The sequence below is a fragment of the Trematomus bernacchii genome, unplaced genomic scaffold (assembly GCF_902827165.1).
Source record: "Trematomus bernacchii unplaced genomic scaffold, fTreBer1.1, whole genome shotgun sequence".
NCBI lineage: Eukaryota > Metazoa > Chordata > Actinopteri > Perciformes > Nototheniidae > Trematomus > Trematomus bernacchii.
The window spans coordinates 512,236-530,409 of NW_022987791.1; the positions used below are offsets into that span (position 1 = coordinate 512,236).

The following is an 18,174-nucleotide window of genomic DNA, read 5'->3' on the forward strand; positions in this document are numbered from 1 at the left end:
CACACACACACACACACACACACACACACACACACACACACACACACACACACAGGGGTAGACATTAAGGGTCCAAAAAATCGACTCTAATAATGAAGAAAATGAACACATTTGTTGCAGTAGTAACTTATGCACAAACTACACATTACTACTTTACTACAACATTTGAATCATCAGTTCTTCCTCATGTTCCTCAATTGTTCATATTTGGTTTATTACAATAATTATATTGTGGTCATTGTTAAAGAAGAAAAGGAGGGTGACATTTCTGCTATGAGTATTATTATTTGTATAATACACGTTCTGCCTTCCTGTCATCAGGAGGTAGAGATGTAACGGCTATGTAATAGATTAGAACCCTGATTCTCCTGCTGGGACATCTCCCTGAAGCCAATGCCTTTATATTTTCTACTCTTCACTTGCTTGTCAGCATGGGTCGGCATTGATGTACGGAGCCGACTAAAGACCTTGTTTATATCATCATATTGAAGCCAACTCCATCCATCAAGCCAGTGTGGCTGAAACTTTCTCTCCCTCTTCTTCTCACACTCCCCGTCACTCTCCTTTAACTCCTCCGGTGACATTCTTTTATTTGAAGATTGTTTTTTGCCCGGCGCTTGGCCGGTTACCGCTGGTATTAAAAAAGGTTTGGCAAATGTCTGTAGCGCACGGGAGCCTGCTCGCGCTGGGCTCTACTCAAACAGCTGTTTGCTTTTCACCCAACAACGACAACCGCCTCACGAAACGCTATGTTGTTGCGTTAATAAACTAAACAATTTAACAAAATAGCTTTTCAAAATACCAACACCACAGGACCATGTGATTTGATGTCTTACTGATTTTTTTAGTTTTTTTTAAGCAATATTTTGAATGGCCCGAGTGGGCAAGTGGAAAGTACGTTATGCTGCCCGGGGGGGTCTAAATAGGGCTTCCGGGCCAGCGGGCCATTTATAATGTCTAGCCCTGCAAACATACACACACACTCTAACACACACACACTCTAACAAACACACACTCTAACACACACACACTCTAACACACACACACTCTAACACACACACACACTCTAACAAACACACACACAGAAAACTAAATATTTGAATAAAACTCTGTATGAAACATCAGCAGACAAATAAATAAGCCAGACACTGGATCTAACACACACACACACACACACACACACACACACACACACACACACACACACACACACAACACACACACACACACACACACACACACACACATGGAGACACACACAGAAACACACACACAGACAATTCCCAAGGTATTGTATGACAGCAGGTGGCAAACACCACGACACAAGCTCACCCCCCCACACACACTCACACACACACATACACACGCTCCCCCTCCCACACACACACACACACACACACACACACACACACACACACAGGCTTCCTAAGCATGGGTCAAGTTGTGGCGTGTGGCAGAAAGGAGGGGAGGGGGGGTTGGGGGGTGAGTCATGGTGGGGGAGTCCCACAGGGGATAAGTCGGGTGAGTCTTGAGGAGAGAGAGAGGGAGGAATGAGCGGCGGCGTCTCCCCCAGGAGAACACACACTCCACACACTCCACACACACACTCCAAACACACTCTCCCCCCTCCTCTCTTTTACTAAAGAGGGGCTCTTTAGCAGCCCCCTCCCCCCTCCTCCCCGCCCCTCCCTTTCAGGAGCAGCCATGCATGAAAGAGCAGCGATTTGTAAAAGCAGCCCAACAATTAATTTACCAACAAAGAGGCCCCGGGGCCCGAGTCCTGTTGCTGCTCGTCAACAGGCGATTCACATTACTGCACACACACGCACACGCACACACACACACACACACGCACACGCACACACACACACACACACACACACACACACACACACACACACAGCTGTACAGAGTGTGAGCATTTCCTCATACAGGAGAGAAACGGCTCACTGCTGTTTATAATAATATCTGTACATTCTCAGACTCAGAATCCAGTTCATTAGCATGCATGTTTCTGCTTGAGATGCCTCCATTGGACTCCTTCAGGAACTTAGTGACATCACAGGAGAGGACTCTTTAAAGTAGAGACACTACATACTGATATACACCTTAACATCAGCAGGAGAGGACTCTTTAAAGTAGAGACACTACATACTGATATACACCTGCACATCAGCAGGAGAGGACTCTTTAAAGTAGAGACACTACATACTGATATACACCTGAACAGCAGCAGGAGAGGACTCTTTAAAGTAGAGACACTACATACTGATATACACCTGAACATCAGCAGGAGAGGACTCTTTAAAGTAGAGACACTACATACTGATATACACCTGAACATCAGCAGGAGAGGACTCTTTAAAGTAGAGACACTACATACTGATATACAACTGAACATCAGCAGGAGAGGACTCTTTAAAGTAGAGACACTACATACTGATATACACCTGAACATCAGCAGGAGAGGACTCTTTAAAGTAGAGACACTACATACTGATATACACCTGAACATCAGCAGGAGAGGACTCTTTAAAGTAGAGACACTACATACTGATATACACCTGAACATCAGCAGGAGAGGACTCTTTAAAGTAGAGACACTACATACTGATATACACCTGAACATCAGCAAGAGAGGACTCTTTAAAGTAGAATAGGTTCCTTTAAATCTGTCAAACAACAATCAGAGTTTATGTTTAGTCTCATTTGTTTAAATGACATCACTCCCAGCAGCTCAGTATGCGCTGCAGGTGATCCTCACTTACTGAATTAGTGCTGAGGAAGCTAGTTTGACGCGCTGAACAATACATATTTATACCTGATGAATATGTATGAGCCGCGGCGATGACATCCTCTGACAGCCCGCTGTGGCAATCTCAATATGGCCGCTATGGCTAAAGTCACCCTGGCTGCTAACGTGGCACGCTGATTAGAATAAGGAAGGCATCAGTGGTGTGTGTGTGTGTGTGTGTGTGTGTGTGTGTGTGTGTGTGTGTGTGTGTGTGTGTGTGTGTGTGTGTGTGTGTGTGTGTGTGTGTGTGTGTGTGTGTGTGTGTGTGTGTGTGTGTGTGTGTGTGTGTGTGTGTGTGTGTGTGTGTGTGTGTGTGTGTGTGTGTGTGTGTGTGTGTGTGTGTGTGTGTGTGTGTGTGTGTGTGTGTGTGTGTGTTCTTACCTGCTGAAATGTGTAAAAGCACACGCACACACACACACACAGGCCGCAGGACACAGTAAAATTGATGTATCCTTTATGTAAAGTATGCAGAGTACATACACACATGCATATGACTGAGATTAATCTTGAGCGGTGAAGAAGAGGAGGAGGAAGAGTAGGAGGAGGAGGATGTAAATTGACAGTGCTGTAAAGTGACAGGCCTGCTGTTGCTCTCCTCTTTCACACACACACACACACACACACACACACACACACACACACACACACACACACACACACACACAATGGCGACTGTTGGTGACAATTTATTACTAGATGCTGCCCTGTGTGTGTGTCCTTGTGGTATTTGTGCAGAGTGTGTGTAAGAGTATTTTACGATACCATACGATACTTTATTGTCAGATCAAGTCAGAAATGTTTCTTGCATCACAGCAGTTTCAACATCAACAAGGACACATATATAAATATTAATAACAAGCGAAGACAATATGATCAAGACCCTTTAAAGGGGGGTTATTCTGCTGATGTTCAGGTTGATATTAGTGTTAAGTGTGACAAGTTGCCATGCTTTAATGTTCAAAAAGCTCTTTAATATGTTGGTAGAGAAGGTTTACTGCAGCAGATAGATGTAACAATCTGTTAAAGCTGGAAACAAGCACCAAAACCTCCATATTCATTCGTCTTGGTCCATATATTTACAAAAAAGCCTGTTAGCTACTTGAGTTTTCCATTTCCAGCGAAGGAATTTACCACCAAATTTCAAACACTGGATCAATTTTGGGTGATTTTAGTATTTAATTATATGTATTTGACTCAAATTGACAATTGAGAAACTTCTTCACAGCTTTTTTAGTCATTTTAATCACTACATTTTAAAGGTAGGGTAGGTAAGTTTGAGAAACCGGCTCGAGATACACTTTTTGTTATATTCCATGGAATGCTCTTAACATCCCGATAGCAATGAATATCTGAAGTGCTTTGACAAAAAATCCATAAAGAAATATCATCTGTGGAAGCTGTAGTACTGTAAAAAGCACGACCAATCATCTGAGCCGGCCTGGCTAAAATAACTGGATGGTCTACCTGCCTGTCAGCCTTCCATCTGTGCACAGACTTATCTCGTGCCCTCATTGGTCATGTGCGCGTTCGTGTGTGTTGGAGGAGGGGCTCTGTGAGGAAGTGGCAGATTTTTTCCGGCTGTGTATTTTCAAATTCTAGCGATCTCGAGCCGGTTTCTCCAAAATGACCTACCCTACCTTTAAACAGAAAGCATTTGAGACACTAAACTACACTTATACTAAAGCACTTTTGAAAGATTTCCCTGGTTTATTTAATTATCTGCAGCACTGCTTGATGCACAGAGTTTCTCACGGGGTTGACCCACGATATTTGAGAATATTTTCATTTAGTGGAGCAGTTTTCACTTTAGAGCTGAGGACAAACACTTTTACCATGTCGTATTGCAATACTTTAAAACACTCAAAGCCACAGATGTAAAAAACCAAGAGAAGAATGTGTCCAATCGACCCTTAAAACCTAAAGTGTCCTTTCTACAGATATATGTGAGGATAGAAGATGGTCTACTACTACACTCAAGTATTTATATGACAATACAACTTGCGTTTTTTCAGGTATATTCATATAAATACCTGGGTTTTCTTGTGCATCTGCCAGTTCCTCTGTGTTTGCATGGATTTCGTGTGTGTGTGTGTGTTTGTGTGTGTGTGTATGTGTGTGTGAGTGAGGGGCGGCTACATGAAAGAAAACATGTTAAAGGAGAAAGTTTAATTCATTAGCGGGGCAGCTCCCCTGCGAGGTTTCTGCTGCTCTCATGTTCAATTTGGAGATTGGACTTTGCTTTGAAAGCGTGTGAAGCGACAAGACAGGTGGTGGAGGTCTGCCGCACAAAACTGTGTGTGTGTGTGTGTCAGAGTGTGTGTGGGGAAGCTGTCCACTTTGGCCACATCTATTATCTCACCACCCCTCCCACTGGGACATCCCAGAAGCCCATTGATCATTGTTAGACCCTGTCATACACTCCCACACACACACACACACACACACACACACACACACACACACACACACACACACTCACACTCACACTCACACTCACACTCACACTCACACACTCACACTCACACTCACACTCACACTCACACTCACACTCACACTCACACTCACACACTCACACACACACACATCAATCCCTGGATTACCTGCACACAAACACAGACAGATGATTTACATATACACACTTAAACACATACATACACATATGCATATGGGCACTTAGTTTTTACGATCTCTGTGACAAGATCAAATGGGTTCAGCTCAGATTGCACCGAGTCCTCGGAGCACTTACATCCTCCAGTCAACACACACACACAAAATAAAAGAAACAACAATGAGAGGAAGCCGCTGACTGCGTGCTTTATGATCTGCATGAATATGGACACATGCAACTCTTTCTGACCTTGTTATATATATATATCATCTACTTTAAGGTAGATGGCTATCAGTGTGTGAGAACGTGGTATCAGTGGAAGAGATAGGCCCCTTTAGTTTGAACTCCTGTGTTCAGAGCGGTAAAGAGCTCCCCTAAAGCTGATAATTGAATAATTGATGGATATATGAAGAAAAAGACGGGTGTTTATTTGCAAGAAAACCAGTCATCCAAACGATGTCTTTGTAAAGTCACAGATATTGCATAACCTTACATCATTCCCTTATTTACTTATATTTAAATTGGCAAATGTACTTGTATTTGATCTGTTTTATGTGTTAGTATGATAGGAAATGTATTTAATGTTTGTTGATTTGTTATGCGTGTTCCTGCCCAGGGGCTGCACATAAAGCGTCTCCTCTCTTTGAGATGAATGTGTTTGTATGCATGGTCCTCGTTCAATAAAGATATATAATAATATGAATAACTCTCATGCTGCTCTTTGGACAGTATGTCTCCTAATGGTTCTATTTAGGTAATTGAATAATACTACTGTCGTCTGGTGTCATCGTGTTTTTGCAGAAATCCTGCACAACACAGTGTACGTGCTAAAGTAAAGTCTGCATGAGGGGACAAATACACCTGACGTGTGCATTCATATATTTGACTACGCTTTATGATCACAGTCCATTTTCATTTCAAACCTTTATTTAAGCAGGTGAATCCCATCTCAAGGGAGACCTGCTGCAAGTAGGTTCCACATGAAGACATGAAAACAGAAAACAACATAGATACAGGGATTTACAATAGCCGCGTTCACACCGCAGCACTTTTCCCACTTTATGAGATCTCAGGCAATAGCTACTTTCAACTCTCCATGTGATCAGAGAGCAGATGTAAGATGGGAGTTTACCTAGCATGGCTTTGTAGATGAACATGTACCAGTGACTGAGCCTCCGTACAGGCACGCTTAAACCGTGCTGTAGTGGAAATGCGCCATTCCGTGCCCGTTTTTGGTTGCGTTTCCACTAGGCGTAGTTCCGGCTAGCGGGTACTTTTTCACAGTTTTCTGGCTCTCCAAAATCGAGGTTCTTCCCGGGCCAACAACTGGGCTGAGTATGCTAAACTAGTGAGAGAATCGCTGGCAACTACAACATATTTTACCGTGATATAATTGTAATACCAGGGTTGCCAACTTTGGGTATCTGGCTGGAGTGAGATTTTGATATCATGGGTTTAATTCGGTTTAATTACACATATGCGCACAAAATGACTGCTATCGTGTCAGCAGCGGGACCTTAGCATATATATACAATATATACAAATACACAATAATGGACACAGACTATAAAGGGCACACAGTTTCATTCACTAATGAAAGTCAAACATGTTTGTTTCCACTGTTTTATTGTGTGCCTGTCGCGATAAGCAATTCATTGACTTATCGTACGATAAATAAAAATGAACTCGATAACTTTTGTGACCTCGATAAATTGCCATTTACATGAGGATGTGACTAGCAGTTTGAAAGGATGCACTTGAATTATTATTATATATTATCATTATGTCAGTGGTCTAAAATGGTCATACAGCGGTGCCGAGAATATTATCGTTTATCGCAATAATTTCCGGGAAAATGTATCCAACAAAATTAATTATCGTGAGAGGCCTATACATGAAACACACACACACAAACAAATCTACAGACTTACTCCAAACTGCCAAATATATTAATTAACACACTCACTCTCATATACTGTACTCTTTGACTCTATGTTGGCCTAGTAGAACAATAAGCAGCAGACTTTTACTTTTTTATCATTTCTACTGGATCTTAGATCTGCGCATGCGCAATACGGGTCGGCAGTTGCGGCTCCAGAGTATTTGTGTTGGGTAATCTATGGTAGGGCTAACCCATACAGTGATGGGGCTCAAGTCAGTATTTGCAATGTAATTACATACACGCTCCCCCCCGACAGTGAAACGCCACGCGTGAGGTTTAGATTATTTCCCTGTCTCTCTCAATCCAAATTGAACTGTATGATATAAAAAGGCACATTTGTCTTGTAGTAAATAAAAAGGGCGACCTGGAGCCAATCCTGCAATTTCCCCACAAGTGAAACAGTTGACATGCTGAAGACCCAACCCCTACAGGGGGGTCTGGGGGGATTCTCCCCCAGGAGATTTTTTGAAATACTAACATAAAATACACATTCTGGTACTCTCTTGAGAAGAAAAATAAATAAATCTATTACTACACAACATATTTAAAAAAATTAATGCCATTTTAGTTTTGTGTTAATTTGTTCTGAAAGCTGAACCTGCTGCTCCTCACAGAGAGAAGAGGGAAGAGGCTGTGTGAATTACTTTACATTGTGGATAAGGGTGGATAGCCCCCATTGTTCTGTGTGTCAAAATGAAAGACAGCCCACACACCTATCAATCATCAAACCGTGGGGTCTTATTTCATTACGTGTTGATTTCTATCAACACGTAATGTTGTATCGATGTATAGAGATGTACTACCGCAAAAGTATTCTCCGTCGGGACTTCCTGCAACAACACCACGCCGTTATCGTGATTCTGATTGGCCAGAAGACATTATCAAAGATGTTCTATTGAGAAGACGATCACTACGTGAGAAAAGTTTTCAAAACCGTTTCGAGTCTTCGTATTCTTATTTTTGGCGTGAGAATAGTTTGGGCAGCGTGAGAGCGTGAGATTGAGAGTGAAAGCGTGTGTCACACGCCAGATGCGTGAGAGTTGGCAACCCTGGTAATACACGTTTCAAAATGATGCCGAAGTAACAACATACTGATACCGGTTATTAAAAACCATGAATTAATGCTTTGTCAAGTCTGCAGACAGACGGCAGGCAAAACACCTTTTAAAATGCGTGTTTTCTGAATGGAGATTGGCTAAGCTAACGCAGTATATGCTCCGACCGTCCACACTCACAACAACGGCCTACAGACATAAATAAAGCAGCGACTGTATTCACCATGACACAGGCAGTCTGTGGTTTGTACTTGTTTAACTTCTGTCTAGTTTCTGAACAGATATGAGGAGCTGTGAGCTCTGAGTGCTAACAGCTAACGGCTGATGTTGGTTTTGGGGTTCTCATTGAAGATGACGTCACGGCTCCGCCTACACTGCGTTACTATAGTTACTGCCCCAGTTCCTAAACTGTAATGGAAACGCAGCATAAAGGGAGCCTGGCCTACCAAGGCCTAACTATACCGTACTAAGCCGTGCTAGGCCCTGCAGTGGAAATGCGCCATTAGTGAAGGCAAACCTGCCCTGGCATACAGGGTACAGTGATGAGTTAATACTTTACAGTTAGTAACAAATCTTAGTGCACTGTGATAGGCGGCATCTAACTTGACCAGGTCATGGGCAGGTGCATTCATATAGATCAGATCACCATAGTCCAGCACAGGTCAAAAGGTCACAGAGCCTTTTCCTGGCCTCAAGTGAGAAACAGGACTTGTTTCTGAAAAAGAAACCTAGCTTCACCATCCTTTAAACCCCATGTGTTTGTGTGCTTGATGTTCTCGTGATCAGAATCAGAATCAGAAAAACAGGTTTATTACCAGGTAGGTTGACACGTACGAGGAATTTGATTTGATGTTGTGGTGCAAATATAAAAGTAAAACAAAAATTAAAAACACAGATAGAAAACAATTTTAAGAAAACTATAATAACATTAAAAAAATAATTAAAAAAATAGTCAAATATAGAAGTATTTACATAGAAATAGAATGGAATAAGATATGTGCAGTAATATAACAGATATTGTGTGCATTAATGTATTGCATAGCGTCTATGATGTGGCTGAGGTACAGTGGAGGAGGACCGTACATGACTTTATCTTCCGGTGTTTGTCCCTGCAGGTGCGTTGAGTGAAGACCCGAACTTCCCAAAGATCCAGTGGCCGTCTCCGGAGATGTGTCCGGGCTGCCACTCGCTGAAGGAGAACGGGGAGCACCGGTGGATCCAGGATCACGTACTGCCCTTCCTGCTGGCTCACTTCTCCTCCAGCAGCATCCTCACAGGTGCAGATCAACACCACGGTTTATTTAATGAAGAGCACAAAGGTCATGGTAGTGGTGATTTTCCCTCAAGTAAAACTGGCTCCAGGGAGAAAAACGTACACAAATCAACTAAAATGATCTCTTAATGTGATGCTTTATTCATTATCTTTAGTTAAAGGTGGGGTAGGTAAATTAGGAGAAACCAGCTCGAGATCGCTAGAATTTGAAAATACACAACCGGAGAAAATCTGCCACTTCCTTACAGAGCGCCTCCTCCAACACACACGAACGCGCACATGACCAATGAGGGCACGAGATAAGTTTGTGCACAGATGGAAGGCTGACAGGCAGGTAGGCCATCCAGTTATTTTAGCCGGGCCGGCTCAGATGATTAGTCGTGCTTTTTACAGTACTACGGCTTCCACAGATGATATTTTTGTATGGATTTGTTGTCAAAGCACTTCAGATATTCATTGCTATCGGGATGTTAAGAGCATTCCATGGAATATAACAAAAAGTGTATCTCGAGCCGGTTTCTCAAACTTACCTACCCCACCTTTAATTTGAATTAAACCGGTCCACTTACCGACAAACCACAGCGTGTTCTACCCTGGTCGTCAGACATGTGTCCTGCTTAAAGGAGCTTTGATTGCATGTAAAGTCAATGCAAAGTGGCGCATAGACGAAAATTCACGCTGGCGAGAGTTCACCTCGAGAGATAAATTCATGTGACGATGTGTCTTCTCGCAAATGGTAACCAGGAATGTTCAAACATAACACCTGCACTGTTTTACAAGACTTTAACCTGCACACTTATGTAAATATATTTAACATGTTCGTACAAATGCACAACTTTTTACTGTGATATCTTGTTTTAATAGTTACTTCTTCACTTTATCAGTTTATTTTTGCTGTATTATTATTTTAACTTGTATTCTATTTTATCTTTATTTGTACCTTCCTTTGAATCCAGTGTTTAACTCTGACCCTGTTGCTGCTATGGCAACACAGTCTCACGGCATTTCGTGTTATAGTCACGAAATTAATCTATTGATTCGTGTTCACCAACACGATTTCCCCATTTTTTTCGTGTCACACAGAACGATTTTAAAAGCAATGTAAATAATAACAAATTAGAAGGAAAAAGAGATTTAAAAAATACAGATTTAAGTATTCTGACACAGAACGATTTTAGAAGCAATGTATTTATATTGGTAGTATGTTTCGTGCCTGCACCAAATAATAACTAATTAGAAGGAAAAAAAGATTTAAAAAAAATACAGATGTCAGTATTCTGAGGCTCTGAGCCATTTCTTTTCCTCACTGACCGCAAAAAAACTCAGACATTATACAATTTAAAATAAAAGGCTTAGGGTAAGATATTGATTAAGAACATGTTTTTATGAACCACACAGCTTCTGGTCTTCCAAGACCCGACCGGACAAAAAGACGTGTTGCAGGCACGAAACATACTACCAATAGAAATACATTGCTTTTAAAATCGTTCTGTGTGACACGAAAAAAAGGTGAAAATTGTGTTGGTGAACACGAATCAATAGATTACATTTCGTGACTATAACACGAAATGCTGTGAGACTGGGTTGGATATTAACGCCTGAATTTCCCCAAGGGGATAAATAAAGTTTCATCTTATCTGATCTTAATGCCAATCAGCGTTGAGAGTCTCAGCTCGCTGTCACTGACATTGGATCAGAAAACCAAACAGCAGCCGTTAGCTGTTAGCCGTTAGCTGTTAGCCGTTAGCCGTTAGCTGTTAGCACACAGAGCTCACAGCTCCTCATATCTGTTCAGAAACTGGAGAAAATAAATGTACAAACTACAGACTGTTTGCGGCATGGTGAACACAGTCACTGCTTTATTTCTGTCTGTATGACGTTGTTGTGAGTGTGGACGGAGAAGCTACATGTTAGCTTAGCCTGATCCATCCCAACTCCATTCAGAAAACACACATTTTAAACTTTTTCCGCCCGCTGTTACTTGTCAAAGCATTAAGTCATAGTTTTTACTAACCAGTATCAGCATGTAGTTATTTCGACATCATTTTGTTCCGTGTTTTACAATTAAATCACAGTTTTATTTCAATATGCTGTAATGGGTAAAGAGTTTTTACTGAATTAGCGTTCACTAATGATTTCAGATGAACTGAAGATAATTAGTAAAGCATGTTATTTTGACATCCGATGATTTTCAAAATAATACCCCGTGTCTTTCCTCCCCTCGTCCTGTCAGATTACCTCGAAGACGAAAGCCAGATCCTGAAAAAACAGCGGGAGAAACACGAGAGTCGTCAGCGAACGTTAGAGGCTCTGAAACATCTGGAGAGGAAAACCCGGGAGGCGCTGGACTCCATCCCGAATCCTCTTCTTCCACAACCCACCCAACAGCAGGAGGAAGAGGAAGAGGAAGAGGAGGAAGAAGAGGAGGAGGAAGATGAGGAGGAAGCACCGCAGGAAACAACGCCCTTGGTTAAACGTGAGGCCGTATATATATATATATATGTGTCTGTTGATTGTGTCTATCAGCGGTTCCCAACCTTTTTCAACTCAGGGCCCACTTAAGAATCACATTTTTTATCGCGGCCCACATTCAACCATAAACAATACGGAGGCTAAATAAAGTTCTGATTGGTCAATTCAGAACATGTGACACGTTGTTAATCCAGTAGAACAGACCGCTGTCAAGGACTGTAATGACCGTTGCTAAGGAGGATCAAGAAAGAGAAAGGAAAAGAGGTTCAATAAAATAAAATCTTAATAATGAAATGTCTCCACACAAATCATAATGTTTTGCTCAGTAAGCCATGACTTGCCCTCTGACCCCCACCCCTTCCCTAAAAAAAAAAAGAGTTATTACGTCACAGCGTATACTTCAGCGGAATATCAAAACAACGGCCCGGGGTACAAAACGCATCAATGAAAGCGACCCTCTACCACACAAAACAACACCTGTAAATAACCCAATTTGTGTTCTTTGACATTGAAAAGGATATTGCATTGTGTTTGTTACTTTCGTTGTCTTAAGTGTAATTTGGCATGCTTTTATTTTGAAGGCGAGTTTACGCTGTTGACAGGAAGTTGTTGTTGCTATGGAAACAAGAAAAGCTTCACAGCGGGCGGAACTTGTCATAAAGTCCGCGATAATAAAACCCACCCATTTAGAGGGAAGATATGATTGGTCAATTGTACTGTCATTTGACATTACTCTCTCGTTCAGCTACTATAGCGGGCCCTCTGTGAATCGCAGAGAGGGCTCAGACCAGCATCTTTCATGTAACCCTTCACATTCAAACAGAGACTGAACAGGCAGATTCGAAGGATTTATTTCTTTGGAAATGTTATTTTAAATACAATTAAATCAAGTTTTTTTTCGGTAAAACTAATGAAAAATAGAACTAAAAAAATATATTTTTAAAATATATATTTTTTAATGTTTTTAAATATTACTTTGTAGAATATCTTAGGCCCTCAGAGAGGGCCTCGAGGGCCCTGACAGCTCGCCACTGGTTTTGCTAATTATTTGGCGGCCCCACAGGTTGGGAACGGCTGGTGTATATGTAGGTATATACATATTTGTATACATATTTGTATATAGATTTGTATTTTGTATTCCTCTGGATTGTGGGAAACGGTATTTTCCATCTCTCTGTCTGTACACACAAACTGAAAGATTGACTAAATAAAGTTGACTTATTTGACTTTGTCTTTGAGGAGTGCGGCGGCGCAGGAGAGCCAGCATCGTGGGGATGAGGATGCGGGAGCTGCCGGAGGACATCGTGGATCTGGACTCCTTTGTGAATCAGCACTTCAGGGTCAAAGCTCTGGCCTCAAACCGGGTCAAACGCCGCTCCTTACAGAGGAACGAGGAGGACCAGGAGCCTCTTTTCGGTCTCGGCATGGCGGCGTTTCAGCCCGTGGAGGAGGACTTTGAGCCGGATGTGGGTCGGAGGAGAAAGAGGGAACTGACGGGGCGTTTCTACGTCAGAGAGGAGGTGGAGAGGAGTCGTGGGGGACGATGGATTTCAACGATAAACATCGGGTTCTCCAGAGTGGACATCAGCCTGTGTGTCATCCTCTACTTCCTGTCCTCCATGTGCCTCCTCGCCATGTATCTGTTCTTCAAGAACCGCCTCAAGCTGCGGAGGGTTAAAGTGTCCATGACATGAAGATAGGAGAGTTGAAATGCAGAATCAGAAAACATTTATCCTTAACAATCAGCAGTGATGAGGCAGTGGTGGGAAGTACTTTTCCTCACGTACTGCGCTCTCTTTTGAGGGAAGTGAATCAGAATCAGGTTTATTGCCAAGAAGACTTACGCATATAAGGAAATGTCTTTTGTGTATACACCTGCAAACATAATTAGTGGTAAGAGAAGGATCACAAATAGAACGATTATAAGAAGCAGATGTAAAAATAAAACAATTGAATATACAAAATACAGACTTTAAAGTGGAGCGCTGTGCAGATGTAAAAAAGGTAGTGTTATACAGAAAGATATGCTTTACTGCAGATCAGAGACAGATATTGTTCTTTTTTACCCCACTGCATTTATCTTACAACAAAGGTTAATATGCAGGTTCATATTAAAAAAAAACATGGTATTATTATGGATTTAGTTTATTTATATGGCACATTTGAACACAATGAAAGTGCTTCATCTAAAACAACAAATACAATTATGAGCATTAAGTGCAACAGTCAAGTAGAATAACAAACGTATAAAATACAAGAATAAGACTTTTTGATTTATTTGAAAGCAGCGGCAAAAGAAAAGTCTTCTGGCAGTAGAAAAAGTTAGCGCCACTTTAACCAGCTGCAGCATTGATAAATAAAAACAGTGATAAAAGATATCATATATCAGGATAACGAGTACTTTCTGGACGCTAACACTTTTGTTCTTCTACTTAAATCACATTTTGAATGCAGGACTTTATTTCTACACTGTGGTATGACTACTTTTCTTCCACCGCTGTCTTAAGGGTAACTGTAAGGGGTTGTGTTCAGATTAAGGAGATCTTAAGTGGTCCACTTAACTCTCACTTGCAGCGTGTTTATACTGAACGTCGTACAAGAAGAGGAGAAATTAGCAGATTAACTTCCAATTTAATAATTCAATGGCCTCTGGAGCTCAAATGTGGAAATGTGTGAGTATTAATGTTTATGTCCATGCGTTGGATGCGAGCTAATCCATTTATGAAGGATACAATTAAACCCAAAATGAGATTAATTGCTTTTGGGGAATTTGAAGGAAGTCAATGCAACTAATGTGTGTTTTGTACTAATGGAGGATGATTAATTTGATTTATAGTTATTTTGTATTATCCCAAAGTAGGGTGAAAATGTGCCTAGAGTACTTTCATACGACCAAATTATTATTATTTTTTTAAATCATATTTTTTATATTTACACTTAACTTCATTTTTTTGATTTAAAAAAAATGCTGTTGTATCTTAAATGACAGATGCACCGTTTTCCCTCCAATCAATTAATTTCGTGTTGATTTTTCATGCATTGAGTTTAAAGTGTGTGCATTTAATTTAATAATCAGACGTTTAAAAAGTCTGTAAATGCTTTGTGGGTTTTTTACAGTTTCTTGAGGGTTTCTTCACGTCGTTGAATACTGTGACTTTCCGCTGCTTCTCGGTGGCTTTTCTGTTCATTACACTGTGTCCCATCTTTAAACATGACATCACATGCTGTGGATGTTTGTGTTCACACTGGACGGGGTTTTAGAATAAGCAGGATTTGTTTTTGGCTCGTCTCAAAAACACTGCGGGCTCCACTGCTTCTGTCTGAATCAATAAAATTATTTTTGATAAAGACTCTTTGCTTTTTATATGCCACCATCATGTGTTGAGGAATCTGTTTTTAAAGAGGCCCTATTCTGCTTTTTGGGGCTTTCCCTTTCCTGTAGTGTATTCTATAGGTTTTAGTGCATGTAAATGGTCTGCAAAGGCTGAAATCCCAAAGTTCAGGAACATAGTGACATCACTATGGAACACTCGCACTCCTATTGGCTATCTACTTTAAAGAGTCCTCTCCATCAGCAGGAGAGGACTCTTTAAAGTAGAGACACTACATACTGATATACACCTGAACATCAGCAGGAGAGGACTCTTTAAAGTAGAGACACTACATACTGATATACACCTGAACATCAGCAGGAGAGGACTCTTTAAAGTAGAGACACTACATACTGATATACACCTGAACATCAGCAGGAGAGGACTCTTTAAAGTAGAGACACTACATACTGATATACACCTGAACATCAGCAGGAGAGGACTCTTTAAAGTAGAGACACTACATACTGATATACACCTGAGGATCAGCAGGAGAGGACTCTTTAAAGTAGAGACACTACATACTGATATACACCTGAACATCAGCAGGAGAGGACTCTTTAAAGTAGAGACACCACATACTGATATACACCTGAACATCAGCAGGAGAGGACTCTTTAAAGTAGAGACACTACATACTGATATACACCTGAACATCAGCAGGAGAGGACTCTTTAAAGTAGAGACACTACATACTGATATACACCTGAACATCAGCAGGAGAGGACTCTTTAAAGTAGAGACACTACATACTGATATACACCTGAACATCAGCAGGAGAGGACTCTTTAAAGTAGAGACACTACATACTGATATACACCTGAACATCAGCAGGAGAGGACTCTTTAAAGTAGAGACACTACATACTGATATACACCTGAACATCAGCAGGAGAGGACTCTTTAAAGTAGAGACACTACATACTGATATACACCTGAACATCAGCAGGAGAGGACTCTTTAAAGTAGAGACACTACATACTGATATACACCTGAACATCAGCAGGAGAGGACTCTTTAAAGTAGAGACACTACATGCTGATATACACCTGAACATCAGCAGGAGAGAACTCTTTAAAGTAGAGACACTACATACTGATATACACCTGAACATCAGCAGGAGAGGACTCTTTAAAGGCCACAAACAGAAATCTTGACCCCATCTTTGTCTTCTCAAAATGTCTCGGATGTTTTTCCCTGCTGGTTTGTTATTTTGTTTTGACCAAGACTACCCTGAGGATTTGGGAGGTTGTTGCATGTAGAAATTGGGGGGGTTAAAGCATCCAAGGTTGAAGGAAAAAGCCTGTTGCCATCTGCTGTGCAGCGCAAGCTAAATCCTAACAATTTCATTGGGATTATAGCAAGTGAGTAATCCAGCTTTCCTTTAGGACTACAGGGAGAGATTACCCTCGAGGATTAGCTACCCGCACATAATAAACTTTATTAAAACGCAATCGGCTTTAAGGGGGGGCTTCTTGCCTCACACACTTGAGGTGAGCGGGCAGCAGACACGGGTGTGACGGTGGGGTGAGGTGCATGAAAGAGGGAGGAGTGTGTGTGTGTGTGTGTGTGTGTGTGTGTGTGTGTGTGTGTGTGTGTGTGTGTGTGTGTGTGTGTGTGTGTGTGTGTGTGTGTGTGTGTGTGTGTGTGTGTGTGTGTGTGTGTGTGATAAATGGATGGATGCATTGAGGCTTTTGATGTCGTTCGGATTACAACAAGCCCATCTGAGGGACGAGCGACGCTTGATCTTGAGCTTTGTGTTTCCCTGAACATCGGCTTCAATTCCCTTGACTCTCGACCCCTTACCTCCACACACACACACACACACACACACACACACACACACACACACACACACACACACACACACACACACACACACACACACACACACACACACACACACACACACACACACACAGACAAACACCCACTGATCTCTGAAAGTCCATCTCTTCATCCAAACCACGTCTCCAGCATCAGCACTATGACAGGTTGTGATGGTGAATTAGTTGAATTAAGGCAGTCGATACCACACACACACACACACACACACACACACACACACAAACACATTTACACCCACAATAGGCTGATTAATAGCCGTACATTAAAGCGGAGGAGCATCGAGCTGTGACTTAATCAAACTCTCAGATACTTTGAATGAGTCGCTCATGACACGTTATGACGGCAGAATGGATGGAGAACAGCACAGTTTGTCACGCTGAAGCTTCTGTGTGTTATTTATTCCTTTATCACACATTATCCAATATATCTCACGACACATTTTAATACCAGGGCTGTGGGGAGAAGTGTCACACTGAAGGAGGAAGTGTGTGTCCTTCTCAAACTTATTTTTTGCATGTGTGTGTGTGTGTGAGTTAAAGCTATGTCTAGTACTGAACTGTATCCAAGTACATGTACACAAGTACTGTCCTCATGAGGTACTTGTACTTTGGTTGAGTATTTACATTTTCTGACACTTTATACTTCTACTTTACTCAGAGGGAAATATTTGACCTTTTTGCGCAACAACACTTGAAGTTACTTTTTACATAAATAAAATCTATGTTTTTCATATTTTCTTTTAACAGCAATAGTAGAAATACTTTTTTTTTTTTTTAAACCAATAAAATGAAGAATACAAATACCACGTAAAG

The 18,174-nt window shown here is 41.4% G+C and overlaps 1 protein-coding gene across 1 annotated transcript in view; it reads left to right on the forward strand.

Moving 5' to 3' along the window:
* qsox1 (quiescin Q6 sulfhydryl oxidase 1) overlaps positions 1-15,494 on the forward strand; it is a 54,628-nt gene extending 39,134 nt beyond the window's left edge. Inside the window, 3 exon segments of the mRNA XM_034149680.1 lie at positions 9,515-9,676; positions 11,906-12,148; positions 13,384-15,494. Coding sequence (XP_034005571.1) covers positions 9,515-9,676; positions 11,906-12,148; positions 13,384-13,838 — 860 coding nt within the window. The 3' untranslated portion in view covers positions 13,839-15,494.
* The last annotated feature ends 2,680 nt before the right edge of the window (positions 15,495-18,174 follow it).